We start from the raw sequence: 17,564 nt of genomic DNA, 5'->3' as shown, positions 1-17,564 counted from the left end.
TCCTCTCTGAGGTTCCACTATGGCCTTCCCGGGCCTTGTCCCCTGACAACTCTATCCAGGAAGAAAATTCCTTTGATGCAGAGGCGGGCTCTGTGTTTCCAGTCACTCAGACAGATCCCAATCCTCCCATGCCTGATCAGGCAATTGCTCAAGCCTCAACAGCTCAGTTGCCCAGCGCTGCTCCTCATCCATTTCAAAACATTCCCCCGGCTCTAAATGCTTTGATTGCTGAAGCCATCCGCCTGGGTATTTCTCAAGGCCTCCAACAACGGTCTTCTTCTGTAATTTCTGATCAGGCCTGTGCCAACCCTTCCTATAGGGATCAGGCATTCCAGGAAGGTGTGGATGAAGTCATTGATGCAGGGGATCCTGTGGAGTCAGCGAGCCAGGATTCCCTTTCTGAGGATGACCCTGTGATAGATAATGATTTATCGGATGATGATGGTTTGGAGCCCGATCAACCCGCCTTCATAGGTTTATTCCGTCTTCAATTGTTCAGATCTTTATTATTTAAGGCTCAGAATGTCACTTGCCTTGGCATTTCCTCCTCATCTTCTGAAGGTGCTTCTGTTTTAACTGATCCGGCTTCAGCCCTTTTCCAAGAACCTACGGTTCAAAAGGAGGTGTTTCCAGCACCCAAATTATTTTCCGATGTATTGCTTCGCCAATGGTCCTTCCCGAGTTCTGGCCCGGTTCCAAACAATTTGGATAAGCAGTTTTATAACATGGCTTCTGAATTTTCTCAACTGCTTCAGGTCCTCTCTGTGGACGCTCCGGTGTTGGCCTTGTCTTCTCCATCTCCTCTTGCAGGTCCCCCGGAGGAGTGCTTATGTCCTGAGGAAAAGAAGGCTGAAAAGACATTGATCAAAGGTCATCAGGCTTCGGCCTGGTCAGTGCAAGCTGCCTCTGCAGCTTCCTTCTTCAACAGAGCCACCATCCTATGGCTCAGGCAGCTTCAAGCTCGTTTACCTCCTTCTGATCACCGTTCCCACCAAGATCTGAACAAGATCATGGCTGCAGTGGAGTTCTCCGCAGATGCCACCTTGAATGCTGCCCGCTTTTCCTCCAAGGCCATTGGTTCTTTCATCACCAGTTGTCGTCTCCTTTGGCTCCGCAATTGGCAGGCGGACATCAGGAGCAAATGGCGCCTGGCCTCTTCACCTTTTGCTGGAGACAAGCTTTTTGGCACTCAACTTGATCCCTTGCTGGTGGAAACAAGAGATCACCGTAAGGTGCTACCCGCTCTCAACCGGCGACCTGAAACCCGTCCACACTCCTTCTTTCGTTCCTCATCCTATCGGAACCCAGAGTCATCTCAGCCAGTTCAACGGCCTCATTGTGCCTTTCCCTCAAGGGGTCAGTCTTCGGCGGATCAACAGGTCAGACCTGGTTCCCGGTTTAATTTCAAACGGCCCTTTCGAGGGGGCAGGGGCCGTCCCTTCAGGAGGTCCCGTTGAGTCTTTCCCTCCTCAGGCTATCGGGGGTCGTTTGTCCTATTTCATTAATCAATGGGACCTTACAGTCTTTGATGCCTGGGTCAGATCCACCATCCGTTTCGGCCTCTCCCTAGAATTCCGCTCCACCCCTCCGAAGCTTTTCCTCCGATGTCCTCTTTCTTGGAACCCCTCCAAAAGATTCCGGATGGATTCTGCCATCCTTCACTTATTGGCTCTTAGAGCTATCCAGCCCGTTCCTCCTTCCCAGGAGGGTCTGGGTTTCTATTCTCATCTATTCCTTGTCTCTAAGGCTTCGGGGGGTTGGAGGGCTATTCTTGATCTGAAGTCCTTAAACCGGCACATAGTTTACCGCCGGTTTAAGATGCACTCCCTCCAAACTATCCTCCTTGGTATCCGCCAGGGGGATTATATGACCTCAATTGATTTGACAGAAGCTTATCTCCACATTCCAATTCAGCCTGGTCACCGCAAATTTCTTTGTTTCTGTTACAATGGACGCCATTTTCAATATACGGCCCTCCTCTGCCCCTAGGGTTTTCTCCAAAATAATGGCAGCCCTTATGGCCCATGTTTCCTCTATTCCCATAAGATCTATGTTTTACTTGGATGATATTCTCATCCTTTCCCGCTCCTCTGCACTAGCCCTATAGGATTTGGACACTACTGTTCACATTCTGCAGTCCCATGGCTTTTCCATTAATTGGGCTAAAAGCCATTTGGTTCCTTCCACCCGGATCCAACATCTGGGAGCTGTAATTGATACAGTCGCTGGAGACGTCTCCCTTTCTCCTGACCGCCTTCTGAGCCTGTCTTCTCTAGCTAACTGCGTCCGGCTTCGCCGGTCTGCCTCTCTATCTGACTTATCTACGCTGCTGGGCAAAATGGTGTCCTCTTACGGGATCGTCCCCTGGTCTCGTCTCCACAGCAGGAAACTCCAATGGTTACTGCTCCCTTTCCAACGGTCGGCCACTTCCACTACCTCCCGGGCGATTCAACTTCCTCCAGCAGTTGTCGACTCTCTTCTCTGGTGGACATCCCCGTCCCTGTCTCAGGGGACCAAGTTCCTCGAGCCACATCGCACAGTCATCACTACGGACGCAAGCTTGCTCGGCTGGGGGGCTCATCTGGATTCCTTCTCGGCTCAAGGCCTCTAGTCCTCGCTGGAGCAGTCCCTCAGCATCAACATCCTCGAGCTGCGTGCTGTTTACCTGGCCCTCCTTCACTTCAAGCCCCATATCCTCGGTCGGGATGTTCTGGTCCTAACGGACAACATCTCGACCAAAGCCCACATAAATCGGATGGGCGGAACATGTTCCAAGCTCCTTATGAAGGAGACCCGCCATCTGGGTCTCTGGGCCGAAGCTCATCTGAGGTCTCTACGAGCCGATTACATTGCCGGCAAAGACAACATCAGGGCGGATGCTCTCAGCCGCTCCGCCAGCTCCGCCCTGGACCAAGCCAAATGGAGTCTGCCTTCCAGACTCTTCAGACTACTGACGGAGCGCTTCGGTCTTCCAGAGGTCGACCTATTTGCTACCAGGGTCAATCGTCGGCTCCCTCGCTTTTTCTCCCGATTTCAAACGCCAGAGGCGGTGGACGCACTGCGCAGCCCATGGCCTCAGGGGGTCCTGCTGTATGCCTTCCCTCCTCTTCCACTGATTGCCAAGGTAGTCCGAAAGCTCCTCCTGGAGAAAGCAGAACTTCTTCTCCTCGCCCCCTTTTGGTCCCGCAGGCCCTGGTTTGCAGACCTTGTGGCCCTGTCAATAGTTCCCCCATGGCGAATTCCGGACGACCTCATAGAATTGCAGCAGGGCGACCTGTTCCACCCGGATCCTCAGGCCTTCCAGTTGACCACCTGGAAGTTGAGCAGCGCTGTTTGACATCCACTAGGGTCTCTCCAGCGGCTGCTTCCATCATTTTGGCAGCTTGTAGACTGGCCACGACACGTATTTATGACTCTATGTGGAAGGCATTCCTGTGTTGGTGCACAAAAAAGGGCCTGGACCCGTCTTCTGTTTCCGTGGTTCAGCTGTTGGACTTCCTGCACGATGGGTTCGCCGCTAGCCTCGCCCCTAATACCCTACGCTGCCAGGTCGCGGCTCTGTCCTCTGTCCTGAGATTCGGAACATCTGTCTCTCTTTCAAAGGATCCTCTGATCTGGGACTTTTTGAGGGGAGCTACCAATTTACGTCCCCCGGTCATTCACAGGTTCCCTACCTGGGACCTTAACAAGGTGCTTACGGCACTTACCAAGCCGCCCTTCAAGCCCCTCCGTGAAACCAGCTTGAAATTACTGTCTTTCAAGGTCTCCTTTCTGGTGGCAATCACATCTGCCCGTCGTATATCGGAACTTTCTTCCCTCTCCGTTCGCTCTGATCTCTGTCTCTTCCACAAGGACAGGGTGGTCCTCCGTCTAGACCCTGCATTCATCCCCAAAATCAACTCTACGTTTCACAGGTCACAGGAGCTCGTCCTTCCAAAATTTTGTCCTGCTCCACGTCACCACTTGGAACGGCTCTGGCATACCCTCGATGTCCACAGGGCTCTGAGGATTTATTTGTCCCGTACTCAGTCCTTCTGACGAACGGAAGCTCTCTTTATCTCCTTCCAACCGTCGTCTATGGGATCACGAGTCTCCTCGTCAACGATTGGCCGTTGGCTGCGGGCCACGATTTCTGCTGCTTACGACGCTCAATCCTTGCCGGTGCCCCGGCACATCACTGCACATTCCACCAAGAGTGCGGCCACGTCGGCAGCATGGGCTACCCAGGCTCCGTGGGAGGAAATCTGCAAGGCGGCAACCTGGTCCTCAGTGACTCCCTTTATTCGGCATTATCGAGTGGACACCTATGCTTTGGCGGATGCAGCCTTCGGCCGACGTGTACTTCAGATGGTCCGACCTGATCCCTCCCTGTAGGACATGTGGCTTTGGTATGTCTCTTGCCTGACTGCCGTGACAGACTGAGAGGAGAATGGGCGTTGTACTTACCTGATACGCCCCTTCTCTCTTCACTGTCACGGCAGTCAGCCCCACCCAGTCGTTTCTGGGGGAGTATCGGGGAGGGGGTTCATTTCACTTCTCTTGACTTTTTTTCCGATAGACACAGCAGTCTGCTGGATACCTTCGCCTCAAAACTGGTTAGGAGGAAGAGGCGGAGCTTAAGTTTTCCAGTGGACTCGGTCGTATTGGCCAGCTACCAGTCAACAACCCTTGCCTGACTGCCGTGACAGTGAAGAGAGAAGGGGCGTATCAGGTAAGTACAACACCCATTCTAGTAACTTTGGGAACAAGAAACTTCTTTTGAGTGTCAGTCCTTCAGGTATTTGGTGAATTTCCTCCTTAATAGGATTTTTTGTTGAGGCTTTCTGCTTCTGTCTTCTGTTTGCAACATCAGCCTACCACTGGCTCATATTCAGCTTGTGGTCATCTTCCAAACCCTTTTGCCAATAATGTAATCAAGCCTGTTGTATTTACATTGTTTGAATTTTGTTTCCTAAATTAACTTTATATCTTCATCAATTTTCATTTTATTAGTTTTAGTTCTTTTCTCTAATATATTAGGGATATTAGCTATCCTCAGTTGTGTGCCATTTGCAAATTTGATGAGCATTCCTTCTATCTTTTTATCCCTGAATTATTTCCAGATATACCACAAATGCATGGGAAGAATTTTTTTGTTAATTTGACACATACCTCCCTCTTATAAAAGGAATCTCAGATTACTTTTAATGGAAAGAAAGCTAAAAATGGGATAAATGCATTCTGTCAGAGGAAAAAATGCAATTGGCACTTGGTGATTACCCATTTAATTAACAGAGAAGTGTGGAAGTTTGTGGCTTTCAATATTGCATTGACTCATGGAACTCTTGCACCTGAAGCACAAACTGAGTCCTGCCATGAACAGGATAGGCCAGTGCCATAATGGGACTGCCCATCTGGATAATGCTAAAAAATGAGCCTAGGAGTCAAGAGGCCTACAGGTTCTTGACTTTAGCCTCAAGTTGCAAAGCATAGAGTGCATTCTTGCTCTTTTGGCTTCTTTTGTAACAACAGGCACACTCTTCTGCTAGACAACTTCACCAGGATTTACTGAAAGATGCCATCACTGCTGTTGCTTCTCACCTTTCCTCTCCTTTCCGTAAGTGGCCATTCTCTTGAATCTCAGTGAATGGCTGTGGAGTTCAAAGAGTCCCTAAACATCCCCATCCTCATCTTATATATGGAGCTAGGGCAAGTAGGGAGAAGGAACTAGGAGGGATTGATGATTGATAGCAGGAAAATGGGAAATGCCGCCTCCTGCATCCACCCCACCCTTACTGCACTTTATCATTATGAGAAATGAACTGTATCAGTGCTAGGAATGCAACTGTTCCTTGGTCTTGCCCACTAGCTCCATCACTGCATTTACACTGCCACCACTAATTCATAGTGGTGGCAGAAATAGGAAGCTGCTACCCTATTTCCAGTTATTGTTCTCCTGCTGTGTGTGGGTCACGAAGGCACTGGCCATCACTGAAACATGGAAGTCTACATAGCACATTGTTATCTCAAGAATTTGTCCAGATCATTGTCTGATGAATAGGTCTGCAGTTTGATGGATTTTTTTTCTTTTCTTTTTGAAGGTAGGAGCATTTGGTTTCCTATTCAGATCCAACTGAATATACCAGATAGTTGCCATTTTGGGGACAGGAAAATTTATAGGCTATAAACTCAAAGGGACATTTCTCTTGTGTTGTAAATTTAATAGTTTAAATATAAGAATAGCCTACTTAACACAAATAGAGCAAATGTCATTATAAATTATTACCATATTTTTCGGAGTTTAAGATGCTCTGGACTATAAGACGCACCTACCTTTTTGGGGAGGAAAACAAGGAAAAAAAATCTGCCTCTGCCTACCAGCATCTATCGGTATTCATCTGGCTAGCGTCCTTGCAGCAAACAGCCTGGTCAGCTTCAACACGTTATCACAGCCTGATTTAGCACGAACAGCTGATTGGTGGTTGGAGCGGCCTCCCAGAATATCGCCAATCAGCTGTTCCAGGATGTGGGGATCGCCAGAATCCATCACCACCTCCACACATTGCGTTTTTGGCCTCCGCGCGTTGTGTTTTTGGCCTCCTCGTGTCATGTTTTTGGCCTCCTCACGCTCCGTTTTAGATCCATTTCAGGCTGCCAGGATCACCACAGCACACTGCTGCCGATTGCCACCTCCGCATGTTGCGTTTTTGGCCTCCACGCACCTAATTTTTTGCCTCCGTGCATCTCATTTTCAGCCGCCTGGAAATTCTATAAATGTAGTGCTTAATATTAAAGTATAAAGAAGAGTGTAGAAATATTTCTTGAAATAGTAATGCTATTTATCTTAATTTTCTTGTAATACATGCATATTACTAAGCATTACTATTACTGTTTCAAGATATGAAAAGCCTTATGATAGACAGACAGACAGACAGACAGACAGACAGACAGACAGACAGACAAGACAAAAAAAAAGATATTATTGGGGGCTCAGAATGGAAACAAATTTTAGTCTGTCAACCCTATTTGTCATCTGAATTAGTACTTAGTATCCTGGTTTTCTATTCTCACTTTTTCTAGAATAATTCTCATTTTATCAGTTCTTTGTACACTAGGATATCCAAGTGAAATATTTACTTCATAAAAAGTCCTACTTTTCTTTATTTGTGTAGGTTGCAACAGTTTTTTAATGTTATTGTCTATGTGAGACAAAAATTCTGAAGTTGGTTGGGCTGAGACTGAGTGACAGATCTAAAGTCGCACAAGCAACTTTATTGTTTCAAAGACTCCAAGTCACAATCTCCTTGTTACTAATCTGACACTTTAATCACCACACAAAACTGTTTCTAAAATGCATTTTTAATATATACTCACTATTTCACCATAGGTTGATGAAAAAGATTTTTCTTGCCTTTTTTATATATTTGGTCAACTGAAGTTGGTAAACATGCCTAATACTCCTACCTCCTGTATGCCCCACAATAGCATTTTGAGGTAGATTGAGTTAAAAGACAACAATTGGCCCAAAGTTACTCAATTCACCTTCAAGCCTAAGGCAGGCTAAGAACTCAGTCTCCTGGTTTTTGGGATAGCATTACACCAAACTGACTCTCAATTATTATATTGGTATGCATAGGGATACACTGTGATATATTTGTACTGATATACAGTGATTAGCTTAAACTTACGCAAGACTTGGGAAAATGAAATGGAGTTCTCATATTGATTCTCTATCTTGTTTCCATATTTGCTCTTGAGAAAAGGTCAGGAAATTGCTCCATTTTTTAATCTGTTTTTTAAAATCTCTTTTTACTTACGTCTTACTTGCAACTTGAGAAGAGCACTTATTTTTAGTTTCATTACCAGAAATTATTTGTACTTTTCAAGAAGATTATAATTATTATTATTATTATTCACTCTATTATCATTTTAGGACATTACATTAGTAGGATATTAGTAGGATATTTCACCTAACTTAGCTTATGGGGAGATGTTGCTGACTTGATTATCCATGTACAATACTATTTTGAATGATTGGTTGATTATATGCCATCAAGTTGTTATGATCTATCTGTAACCTGATCTTTTGAATTTTCCAATGGTGTCCTCATTGTTGCTGTAATTGAATCCATCCACTTACTGCAGGTTGTCTCCTTCTTCTATTATCTTTCCATACCATGTAATTTTATATTTTCTCTCTTCTCTGTTTCCAGGATGGCACAAAACAAAAAAGGGAACGGAAAAAAACAGTCTCATTCAGCAGCATGCCTACTGAGAAGAAGATAAGTAGTGCAAGTGACTGTATCAATGCTATGGTTGAAGGGTCAGAACTCAGAAAAGTTCGATCCAACTCTAGGATATACCATCGATATTTTCTTTTAGATGCAGATATGCAGTCACTAAGATGGGAACCTTCAAAGAAGGATTCTGAAAAAGCAAAGATTGACATCAAATCAGTCAAAGAAGTGAGAATAGGGAAAAATACAGACATCTTTCGTAGCAATGGAATTTCTGACCAAATTTCAGAAGATTGTGCATTTTCTATTATTTATGGGGACAATTATGAATCTCTAGATCTAGTTGCAAACACTGCAGATGTTGCAAATATTTGGGTTACTGGCCTAAGATACTTGATATCTTATGGAAAACATACATTGGACATGCTAGAAAGTAGGCAAGATAAAATGCGCACCTCATGGGTCTCCCAAATGTTTAGTGAAACGGATATAGATCATATGGGGCGGATATCCTTGGGCCAAGCTGTGCAGTTTATAAAAAATTTAAATCCTGGTTTAAAAACAAACAAAATAGAATTAAAATTCAAAGAACTGCAGCGATCAAAAGACAAACCTGATACAGAAATCACAAAGAATGAATTTATTGAAGTTTTCCATGAGCTTTGCACTCGTCCTGAGATATATTTCTTACTAGTTCAGTTTTCTAGTAATAAAGAATTTCTTGATACCAAGGACCTTATGATGTTTTTAGAAGCAGAACAGGGTATGGCTCATGTCACAGAGAAGACTAGCCTTGATATTATTCACAAATACGAACCATCTAAAGAAGGTCAAGAAAGAGGCTGGCTCTCCATAGATGGTTTTACAAATTATCTTACTTCCCCAGAATGTCATATATTTGATCCAGAGCATAAAAAGGTGTGCCAGGACATGAACCAGCCTTTATCTCATTATTTCATAAATTCTTCTCACAACACATACTTAATAGAAGATCAGTTTCGAGGACCATCTGATATCACCGGTTATATTCGTGCTCTAAAAATGGGATGCCGCAGTGTTGAGTTGGATGTGTGGGACGGTCCTGACAATGAGCCTGTAATTTATACAGGTCACACAATGACTTCACAAATTGTTTTCCGAAGTGTAATTGACATAATTAACACATATGCATTTTTCGCTTCGGAATATCCTCTTATTTTATGTTTGGAAAATCATTGTTCTCTCAAGCAACAGAATGTGATGGTCCAGCATATGAAGAAAATCCTAGAAGATAAACTATATACAAATCCTCCGAATATAGAGGAATCTTACCTGCCATCTCCTGAATATCTTAAAGGAAAAATATTAATTAAAGCCAAGAAGTTATCGTCTAATTGCTCTGGGCTAGAGGGAGATGTTACAGATGAAGATGAAGGAGCAGAAATGTCACAGAGAATGGGAAAAGAGGCAGTGGAACCACAAAATGTTGTCCCAGTGAAGCGGTTTCAGCTTTGTAAAGAATTATCAGAACTGGTAAGCATATGTAAATCAGTTCAGTTCAAAGATTTTCAAGTTTCATTTCAACTTCAGAAATACTGGGAAGTTTGTTCTTTTAATGAAGTGCTTGCTACCAAATATGCCAATGAGCATCCTGGAGACTTTGTGAATTATAATAAACGCTTTCTTGCAAGGGTTTTCCCAAGTCCTATGAGGATTGATTCTAGTAATATGAACCCACAGGATTTCTGGAAATGCGGCTGTCAAATTGTAGCAATGAACTTTCAGACACCTGGATTAATGATGGATCTCAACATTGGCTGGTTTCGACAAAATGGCAATTGTGGCTATGTGTTGCGGCCTGCTATCATGCGGGAGGAAGTATCTTTCTTTAGTGCAAATACAAAGGACTCAGTACCTGGTGTATCACCTCAGCTTCTTCATGTTAAGATTATTAGTGGGCAAAATTTTCCAAAGCCAAAAGGTTCAGGTGCCAAAGGTGATGTAGTAGATCCTTATGTGTATGTAGAAATCCATGGGATTCCAGCAGACTGTGCAGAACAAAGAACAAAAACTGTCCACCAAAATGGAGACAACCCTATTTTTGATGAGAGTTTTGAATTTCAGATTAACCTACCTGAACTTGCTATGGTACGCTTTGTGGTGTTAGATGATGATTACATTGGAGATGAATTCATTGGGCAGTACACAATTCCTTTTGAATGTTTACAACCAGGTTATCGTCATGTCCCACTTCAGTCTCTAACAGGAGAAGCTCTAGCATATGCTTTCTTGTTTGTTCATGTTGCTATTACTAATCGAAGAGGTGGAGGGAAACCTCATAAACGGGGACTTTCTGTTAGAAAAAGCAAGAAATCCAGAGAATATGCCTCTATGAGGACTTTGTGGATTAAAAGTATTGATGAAGTATTCAAAAATGCTCTTCAGCCCATACGTGATGCCACAGATTTGAGGGAAAATATGCAGGTATGACTTTCCATTTTCTTTCATAGCAATAATAATAGCTCTTAGATTTATATACCACTTTACAGTGCTTTACAGCCCTCTCTAATCAGTTTACAGAGCAGCATATTGCCCCAAAGAATTTGGGTTCTCATTTTACCCACCTCAGAAGGATGGAAGCCTGAGTCAAACTTGAGCCTTGGGAGATTTGAACTGCCAAATTGCAGTCAGCCGGCAGTTAGCAGAAGTAGCCTGTAGTACTGCACTCTAATCACCGAGGCTCATAGACAATATTTTTGCATATTTACTTACTTAATTATGAATTCAGAATCTGAAAGGAATATTAGTTTGTAGGAATAATAGTTTATAAAGGAATATTTAGGTTTTACCTGATGAATTTCCTTGATAGGGTGACTTTGGGCCAGGCAGTCTTTTTCAACTCCCCTCACAGTTGTAGTTGTGAGGAAAATAGGAAGAAGGAGTATTAGGTATATTCATCATGTTAATTACTTATAAAATAATATAGGTGAGATAAAAATCTAATAGCAATAGCACTTAGATTTATATACTGCTTCTCTAAGCGGTTTACATAGTCAGCATATTGCCCCAACAATCTGGGTCCTCATTTTACCGACCTCAGAAGGATGGAAGGCTGAATCAACCTTGAGCCTGGTGAGATTTGATCTGCCAAACTGCTGGTAGCCGGTGATCAGCAGAAGTAGCCTGGAATACTGCATTCTAACCACCGTGCCACTGCGGCTCTTATAATAAATAGCATACACAAGGAAATTAAATTGGGCAGGTTATTTTTATTTTAAGATTGAATATTTTTATTGAGGGTATACTGCTTCTTCAGTAAATAGCACTTATGTAAACTTGGAATACATAGCGGTGAGAACAAGCTTTTAATTGTAACTTAACATTCAGTCAATAATTAAATGTCAGTCCTTCAGTATAAAAATTGTTGCCAGATAGTATCCTTGGGCAATTTTCCTAAAGAAAACTGGGACAGGCAATTAAAAAAGCTGATGAATCCAAACACCGTGTAAACTTATGTCAATCAAGTAAATGAACCTATTTCCTTATGTCAGCAGTCTGTTTAGTACAGTAATTTCAAGTCTGAAATGATGGATTGTTTTTTTTAAAGGCTTCTTTATTAAATGGCAGTTGTCTATTTTTAGCAATGATTTGCAATGTATATAAATATCAGGAGTTGTGTTTAGTACTAAATAGTACTGTGGGGGTCATATTCTTTCTTTTACTTTTCTTGCATTTATATCACTGCATTTCCTTGCAATTACCATCCACCTTTACAAAAACATACATTAATGAAATGCCTGGAAGAACCTAGATGTATGTTCAGTGGAAAATTACTTGTGGAGAGGATATTTTCCTATGTTGAGCAATTTCATAGTTGTAGACAAAGGCTTATTTAGCTGCCTTAATTAAGTTTTAATATTTTTTAATTCATTTATATAACAGAATAGCAATCATTATTTCTCTAGTCTTTAATTTAATTAGAAATCAGAGTTTGAAGTGGAGCTGAGATTCAACAAATGGGAAAGATCAAAAAAATTATCTCATATTTTTCATGGCAAAATAAGTAATTATTGGCTTTTTAAAAGAAAATCTCAATAATTAAGTGAATGACCCACAGTTATTTAAGCTTCCAAAGTTTCATGACAAATATTATAAACTTTAAATATAGAAGGTTTTGAAATGGAAACTATAATGTAAAATTACAACATGGATACCTCAGTATTTTTCTGCATTAGAAAGCAAGCTGTTCTTGCAAATAACAAGTGAAAAGAATTGGGTTCCTTAGCAACATTTCAAAATTTATTTCCAATATTGAGTATTTGTTATAAATGCTGCAAATACATATAGCTCATTGTTTGCTTAGGAAAAGTAGTTATTTTCCCAGGTCCTATCTGTGTATTACTTAATAGTTTAGCTGTTATAACTTCTACATTATAAATTATTTGAAGTCTGTTAATTAACCAGTACAGTATCACTTCACCCTTTCTTCCCCCCCTCCTCTCTCTTCCAAATAGAATGCAGTAGTTTCATTCAAAGAGTTGTGTGGGCTTGCTCCTGTAGCAAATCTTATACAATGTATTCTGGCAGTGTCTAGCCGCTTAGTGAAATCTGATAATACAACCTTGGTTGTGATAAATCTCAATGATCAGTATCCCACAATGGAATTGCAAGGAATTGTTCCAGAAGTTTTAAAAAAAATTATCACAGCATATGAAACAGTAAGTAATCTACCATTTTTTCTCAGTTTGAAACACTTATATTTGTATATCAGCCTATATATAGACTTAAATATATGTCTACTGTTCTTCAATTCTTCCTCAACCCCCATCTGCTGCTTGGAAAACTACCACTGTAAACATGGAAGAATTGTTTCTGGAGATTAATTGTGGTTACCAGATCTAGGCTGCAGAGTCACAAAAATTTCTCTTTGCTGCCCTCTATGATTATTTGGATTCTTGCTGAATATGTCTAGGAGTTTGAGATTAGTATAGTAACTGATTTATGCAAATCAGTTAATTAAACAAAATTTATTGGATACATGCTTGCATATATCTTACCTGGGCATTTGCTGTTTATTTGTTTTAGTAATTTTGCTCCACAAATATTTATAATACTGGGTATAACTTTGTAGTGCTGCCCATCTTTTTTGCTGCCCATCTCATGTCCAATGCTTCTGGGCGCTTACAACATAAAAACATTAGAAAATATTAAAATGATCATAAAAAACAACAACAACCCACAGCAGATAAAATCATTAACCACAAGATGGCAAGGAGGGAACTGGACTTTGGGAGAGAGGTAGTTAAGTTTTAATTAGTCAACCACCTCATGCAGTACCTCATGCTTCTCCCTCCCTTCCTGCCACAAGAACTGTTACCTTGCAAACATCTGTCTTCTCTCTTTTCTTCTCTGTTTCTTTGCCTTTGAGGAAGGGAGAGGAGAGTTGGCTTCGAAATGTTTTTTCTGCTGAGAATGGATGCTCCTGGGTGCTATAATACCACAATCACACAGGTTCAGGCATCCGTCCTCTTTTGCAGAGAATCAGGGACCAGAAACTTTCATTCTGTGCAAGAAAAGTGTTTGCCGGTCTCCTGCTCTCCCCCAAAACTACTTTCCACTTAAGTACTTAATGAGACCTTGTTGTCTCACAGAGCACACTTGCATGCAAATGGGGTGAGACAGAGCAAGAGAGCAATCCAATGCAACCTCTGTTTGTGTGTGTGTGTATGGGAGAGAGAACAATCATACTTCAGCCAGGGCACCCAAACTACTGGCAGTGGTGCAGGCAGCAGGAACACCTGAGTAGCGAGGCGGTAGGGGGTGGAGTACAAAGCAAGGTGATGGAGTTGCAGAGCTGCCCCCCCCATGCCCCGCACCGGCTTACTAGAGCGCCCCAGCATCCAGGCACTGAAGTAAGGCTGGCACACGCATGCAAGCGGTGCACCAGAGCCATGGATGGTGTTGGTTCCTGCACCTGGCCAATTCCGATTCCACGGTTGGCCTTACTGTTTAAAGGCTGAATGAAGCTTTCAACTGAATGAGGAAGGACTGCAGGGCCAGGTCCTTCACACCTGCATCTATACCGCTGGAGTTTGCTGTGTCGGGACAAGAATGAGACCCTGTTTCATGGAGCCAGATATCGCTTGCGTGAGTGGGGATGAGAACAGTGAGGCTTTGTGCCAGCCAGCTGGCCAGGCAGGGAGCAGGTCAGGCGGTGCTGGCTGGCTGGCTAGGGAGGGGGCAATCATGGCTTGAATGCCCCAACTGAAGCTGGAGTTCACTGCGCCGGGGGAGAAAAGAGAGGCCACTCAGGTAAGCCCGTGGGGGGCAGATCCGCACCCCCTCACCTTGCTTTGTACTCTACCTCTCACTGCCTTGCTTTGTGGCCGCTGCACAGCCTCCTGCTAGGTTACGGTAGTGAGCAAAGAGAAGAAGTGGAGAGGAACGAAGCGAGGCAGAGGGGTGGAAGATGAAGCAAGGATGCAGAGCTGCTCCATCCTGACTTACCTGAGGGTCCTTCAGGCAGGCCAAACCTTCACCACTCCCACCCCTGCCACCCAGGGCAGCCACCAAAGTGACACGGACCAGGATGGCTATACGGGCCGGATTCAGCCTCATCGCAAGCCTTGAGATTGACATCTCTGGTATAGAGGGAAAAAAGCATTCTTTAAAAATGAAGATTTATATTTCTAAAATGCATATATGGTTTATAGATGACAATTTTGGAATGAACTAACAACAATCAAGTGTAAATAACCCATTTATAAACAATATGGTATTGAGAATATATCTTACTCAAGATATGCATGCAATTTTGTGCTTGGTTTTTGTTAATAAAAAGTTCAGATTTTGGTTACTGATCATGTTATTTTAAGGGCTTTTTAAATAAGAAAGTGAGATATAAATTAAACTATAAATAGTCCTTGTTTGTTTAACAACAATTCAAAGTTACAATAGTCTCAGAAAAAGTGATTTACAACCTGCATTCACAGTTATGACTGTTGTATCACACAGCAATTTGGGCACTCATTCATTCATTCATTTATAAATAAATAAAATGTATTGGCCACATTTAATTAACTTGCTCACATTTACAATCAGTTGCACTATCCATGTGATTGGGATTTGTGACCTTTTTTTTTTGCCAATTTCCATGAAAAAAAGCCAATGGGAAACCTTATTTGCTTTAATCCTGTGATTTGCTTACATTTGTGTGATTCGCTTAACGACTGCTATAAAAATTGTCAGAAATTTATTGCCACAATGACTTATAATAGAAATTTCAATTCCAATTGTGGTCATAAGTCAAGGACTGCCAATAGAGGAACATAGTTGTTTTCATAGTTACATTGTTTCATATCCTTACAGGCTACTAGTAATGCATTACTTGAAAATTCATTAAAAAAATACTACTGTAATCTAGATATACTTCTAGAAATTGTGAAAAGATTGTATGTTTTTAGTACAAATTTTATAAGAAAAATAATTTGAATTATGTTACTGAAGCATAGCTGACCTGTTTTTTAATTTTTTGTGTTTAATTTTTTGGTAAAGCAATTGGAAAGTAGCAACAAAATGTAAAAGGAAAACTGTTTTTATTTTTCATTTGAACTGTACATACTTCAAAGTACTTTGGTTCTCATTTCTGCTATTTACTGCATACGGTTTTTAAAGACTTGTGGCTGGGCCTGAAAAAAAAGATGCAGCTGCATTAAAAATTGCATTAAAGTTGTGTGTTTTACTGGTTTGAATCATTCTTATTTTGATGCTGCAGGATTGTAGTGTTCGCTCCAAGTAGTAATTATCTCCATTACCATAGAATTGAAAGTACAACAAAGCCCTGCATTTTTGAGTGTGTCAAATTCTATGTATTTTAGGAGTGACAGTTAGTTCCTCCTTTATAAAAAACAGTCCTCTATTTGAAAGATTTGAGGACAGTTCTAAGTTTGAATACTGTTTAAACAGCTGTTCAGACTAAGTCTGTTTCAAACAAAAAGAAGTTTTAAAGGAAGAACAAAAAGTTGCCTGAAACAGAATGTCAACTTTAATATACAAACAGTAAATGTTCCTAGGCTTTTCTTAAGAACCCAATAATTTATCTGAAAACGTAACTTAATTACCTTATAGCTTACCATTTATTTTTATTTTAAATTTTATTTCCCACATTTATTATTTATTTGTTATTTATAGTACTTGAAACAAATTCTGAAGTTCTGGTTTACTATATTAGTATTTTCATGATATGATGTGATATATACTTTTTTAATGATTGAAAATTACAATAGATTCACTATTTTAATATTTGCCAACAATAGTATAATCATAAGTAGTACTGTATAAGTAACACCCAGAAAGATTTCCTTATATTGGCACTTAAAGCAATAGAGATATTGATTCTGCTTCCGTATGAATTGTCTTGGACAGTCTGGGCCTAACCCGAGCTGTCTTGTAATGAGGTTACTATTGATTTTTGTTTTGTTTTGAATTTCTTTTTTCTTCTGTACTGTACTAAAATTGATATTAAAAGCTTTTAACTGTTAAGAGGAGACTTGTCCTTTACCAATCCCAGAACATATTGCTATATTAGAATATTGTAAAAATAAAATGATTTTTCAGGAGAAAATGAATAGATGATTGCAATTATAAATATCCATAAGGATATATTCATCACATTTTGGGGATAATGTTATATAAAATACAAAAAGAGGAATAGTAAGCTTAAAAAGTAAAGGCATTAGATCAGAAGCTGAAAATATAATTTACTATAATTTCCACTTCCACCTTTCTATCCTTCCAAATCATATTTTTTATAACATCTGTGTATTGGTTCATAGATCATTTTCGCACTTTTGCTATTAAATAATAATTTTAGAAAACTTTTTACCTTTTACTTACCAACATGATTATATAATATGTATGTTGTAGTACTTTAACGTACTATGCTAAATTTTAAAAGCAGTTAAGAATTTTTGAAAGGTAATTTAGAACAGGGGGTCTGCAACCTTAAACACTCAAAGAGCCATTTAGGCCTATTTCCCACAGAAAAGAAATCACTGGGAGCTACAAAACCTGGATGGGCGTGGTCAACTTGACATCCCTCACTCCCACCCAGTCACATGACACTCCCCAGCCTCGCTTACCCAGGATTTGTGGCTCCTGATGTTTTCTTTTCTGTGGGAATCTATCTCTCCTCGCTCTTTTTCTTTTTTCTCTCTCTTTCTCTCCCTCTCTCATCTCCCTCTCTCTCTGTCTTGTGTGTGTGTGTGTGTGTGTGTGTTCCCTCTTGAACCATTTCCAAATAGTCAAGGATTGGTGGGGGGGGGTTGGATTTTTTTTTGGTGATGCTGTTCTTTCTTCTTGGGTGCTTTT

The 17,564-nt window shown here is 41.3% G+C and overlaps 1 protein-coding gene across 5 annotated transcripts in view; it reads left to right on the top strand.

The window, feature by feature from the left end:
* PLCL2 (phospholipase C like 2) overlaps positions 1 to 17,564 on the top strand; it is a 164,998-nt gene that overhangs the window by 129,948 nt on the left and 17,486 nt on the right. For all 5 annotated transcript variants that reach the window (XM_087892589.1, XM_087892587.1, XM_087892590.1 and 2 more), the window contains 2 exons: positions 8,193 to 10,679; positions 12,710 to 12,913. In XM_087892589.1, the coding sequence (XP_087748715.1) occupies positions 8,193 to 10,679; positions 12,710 to 12,913 (2,691 nt within the window). The remainder of the gene's footprint in view (positions 1 to 8,192; positions 10,680 to 12,709; positions 12,914 to 17,564) is intronic.

Source organism: Pantherophis guttatus, chromosome 4 (genome assembly GCF_059756535.1).
Source record: "Pantherophis guttatus breed Tessera chromosome 4, ASM5975653v1, whole genome shotgun sequence".
NCBI classification, from domain to species: domain Eukaryota; kingdom Metazoa; phylum Chordata; class Lepidosauria; order Squamata; family Colubridae; genus Pantherophis; species Pantherophis guttatus.
The sequence above is the reverse complement of the archived record's forward strand: the minus strand, read 5'-3'. Positions and strand labels throughout refer to the sequence as shown.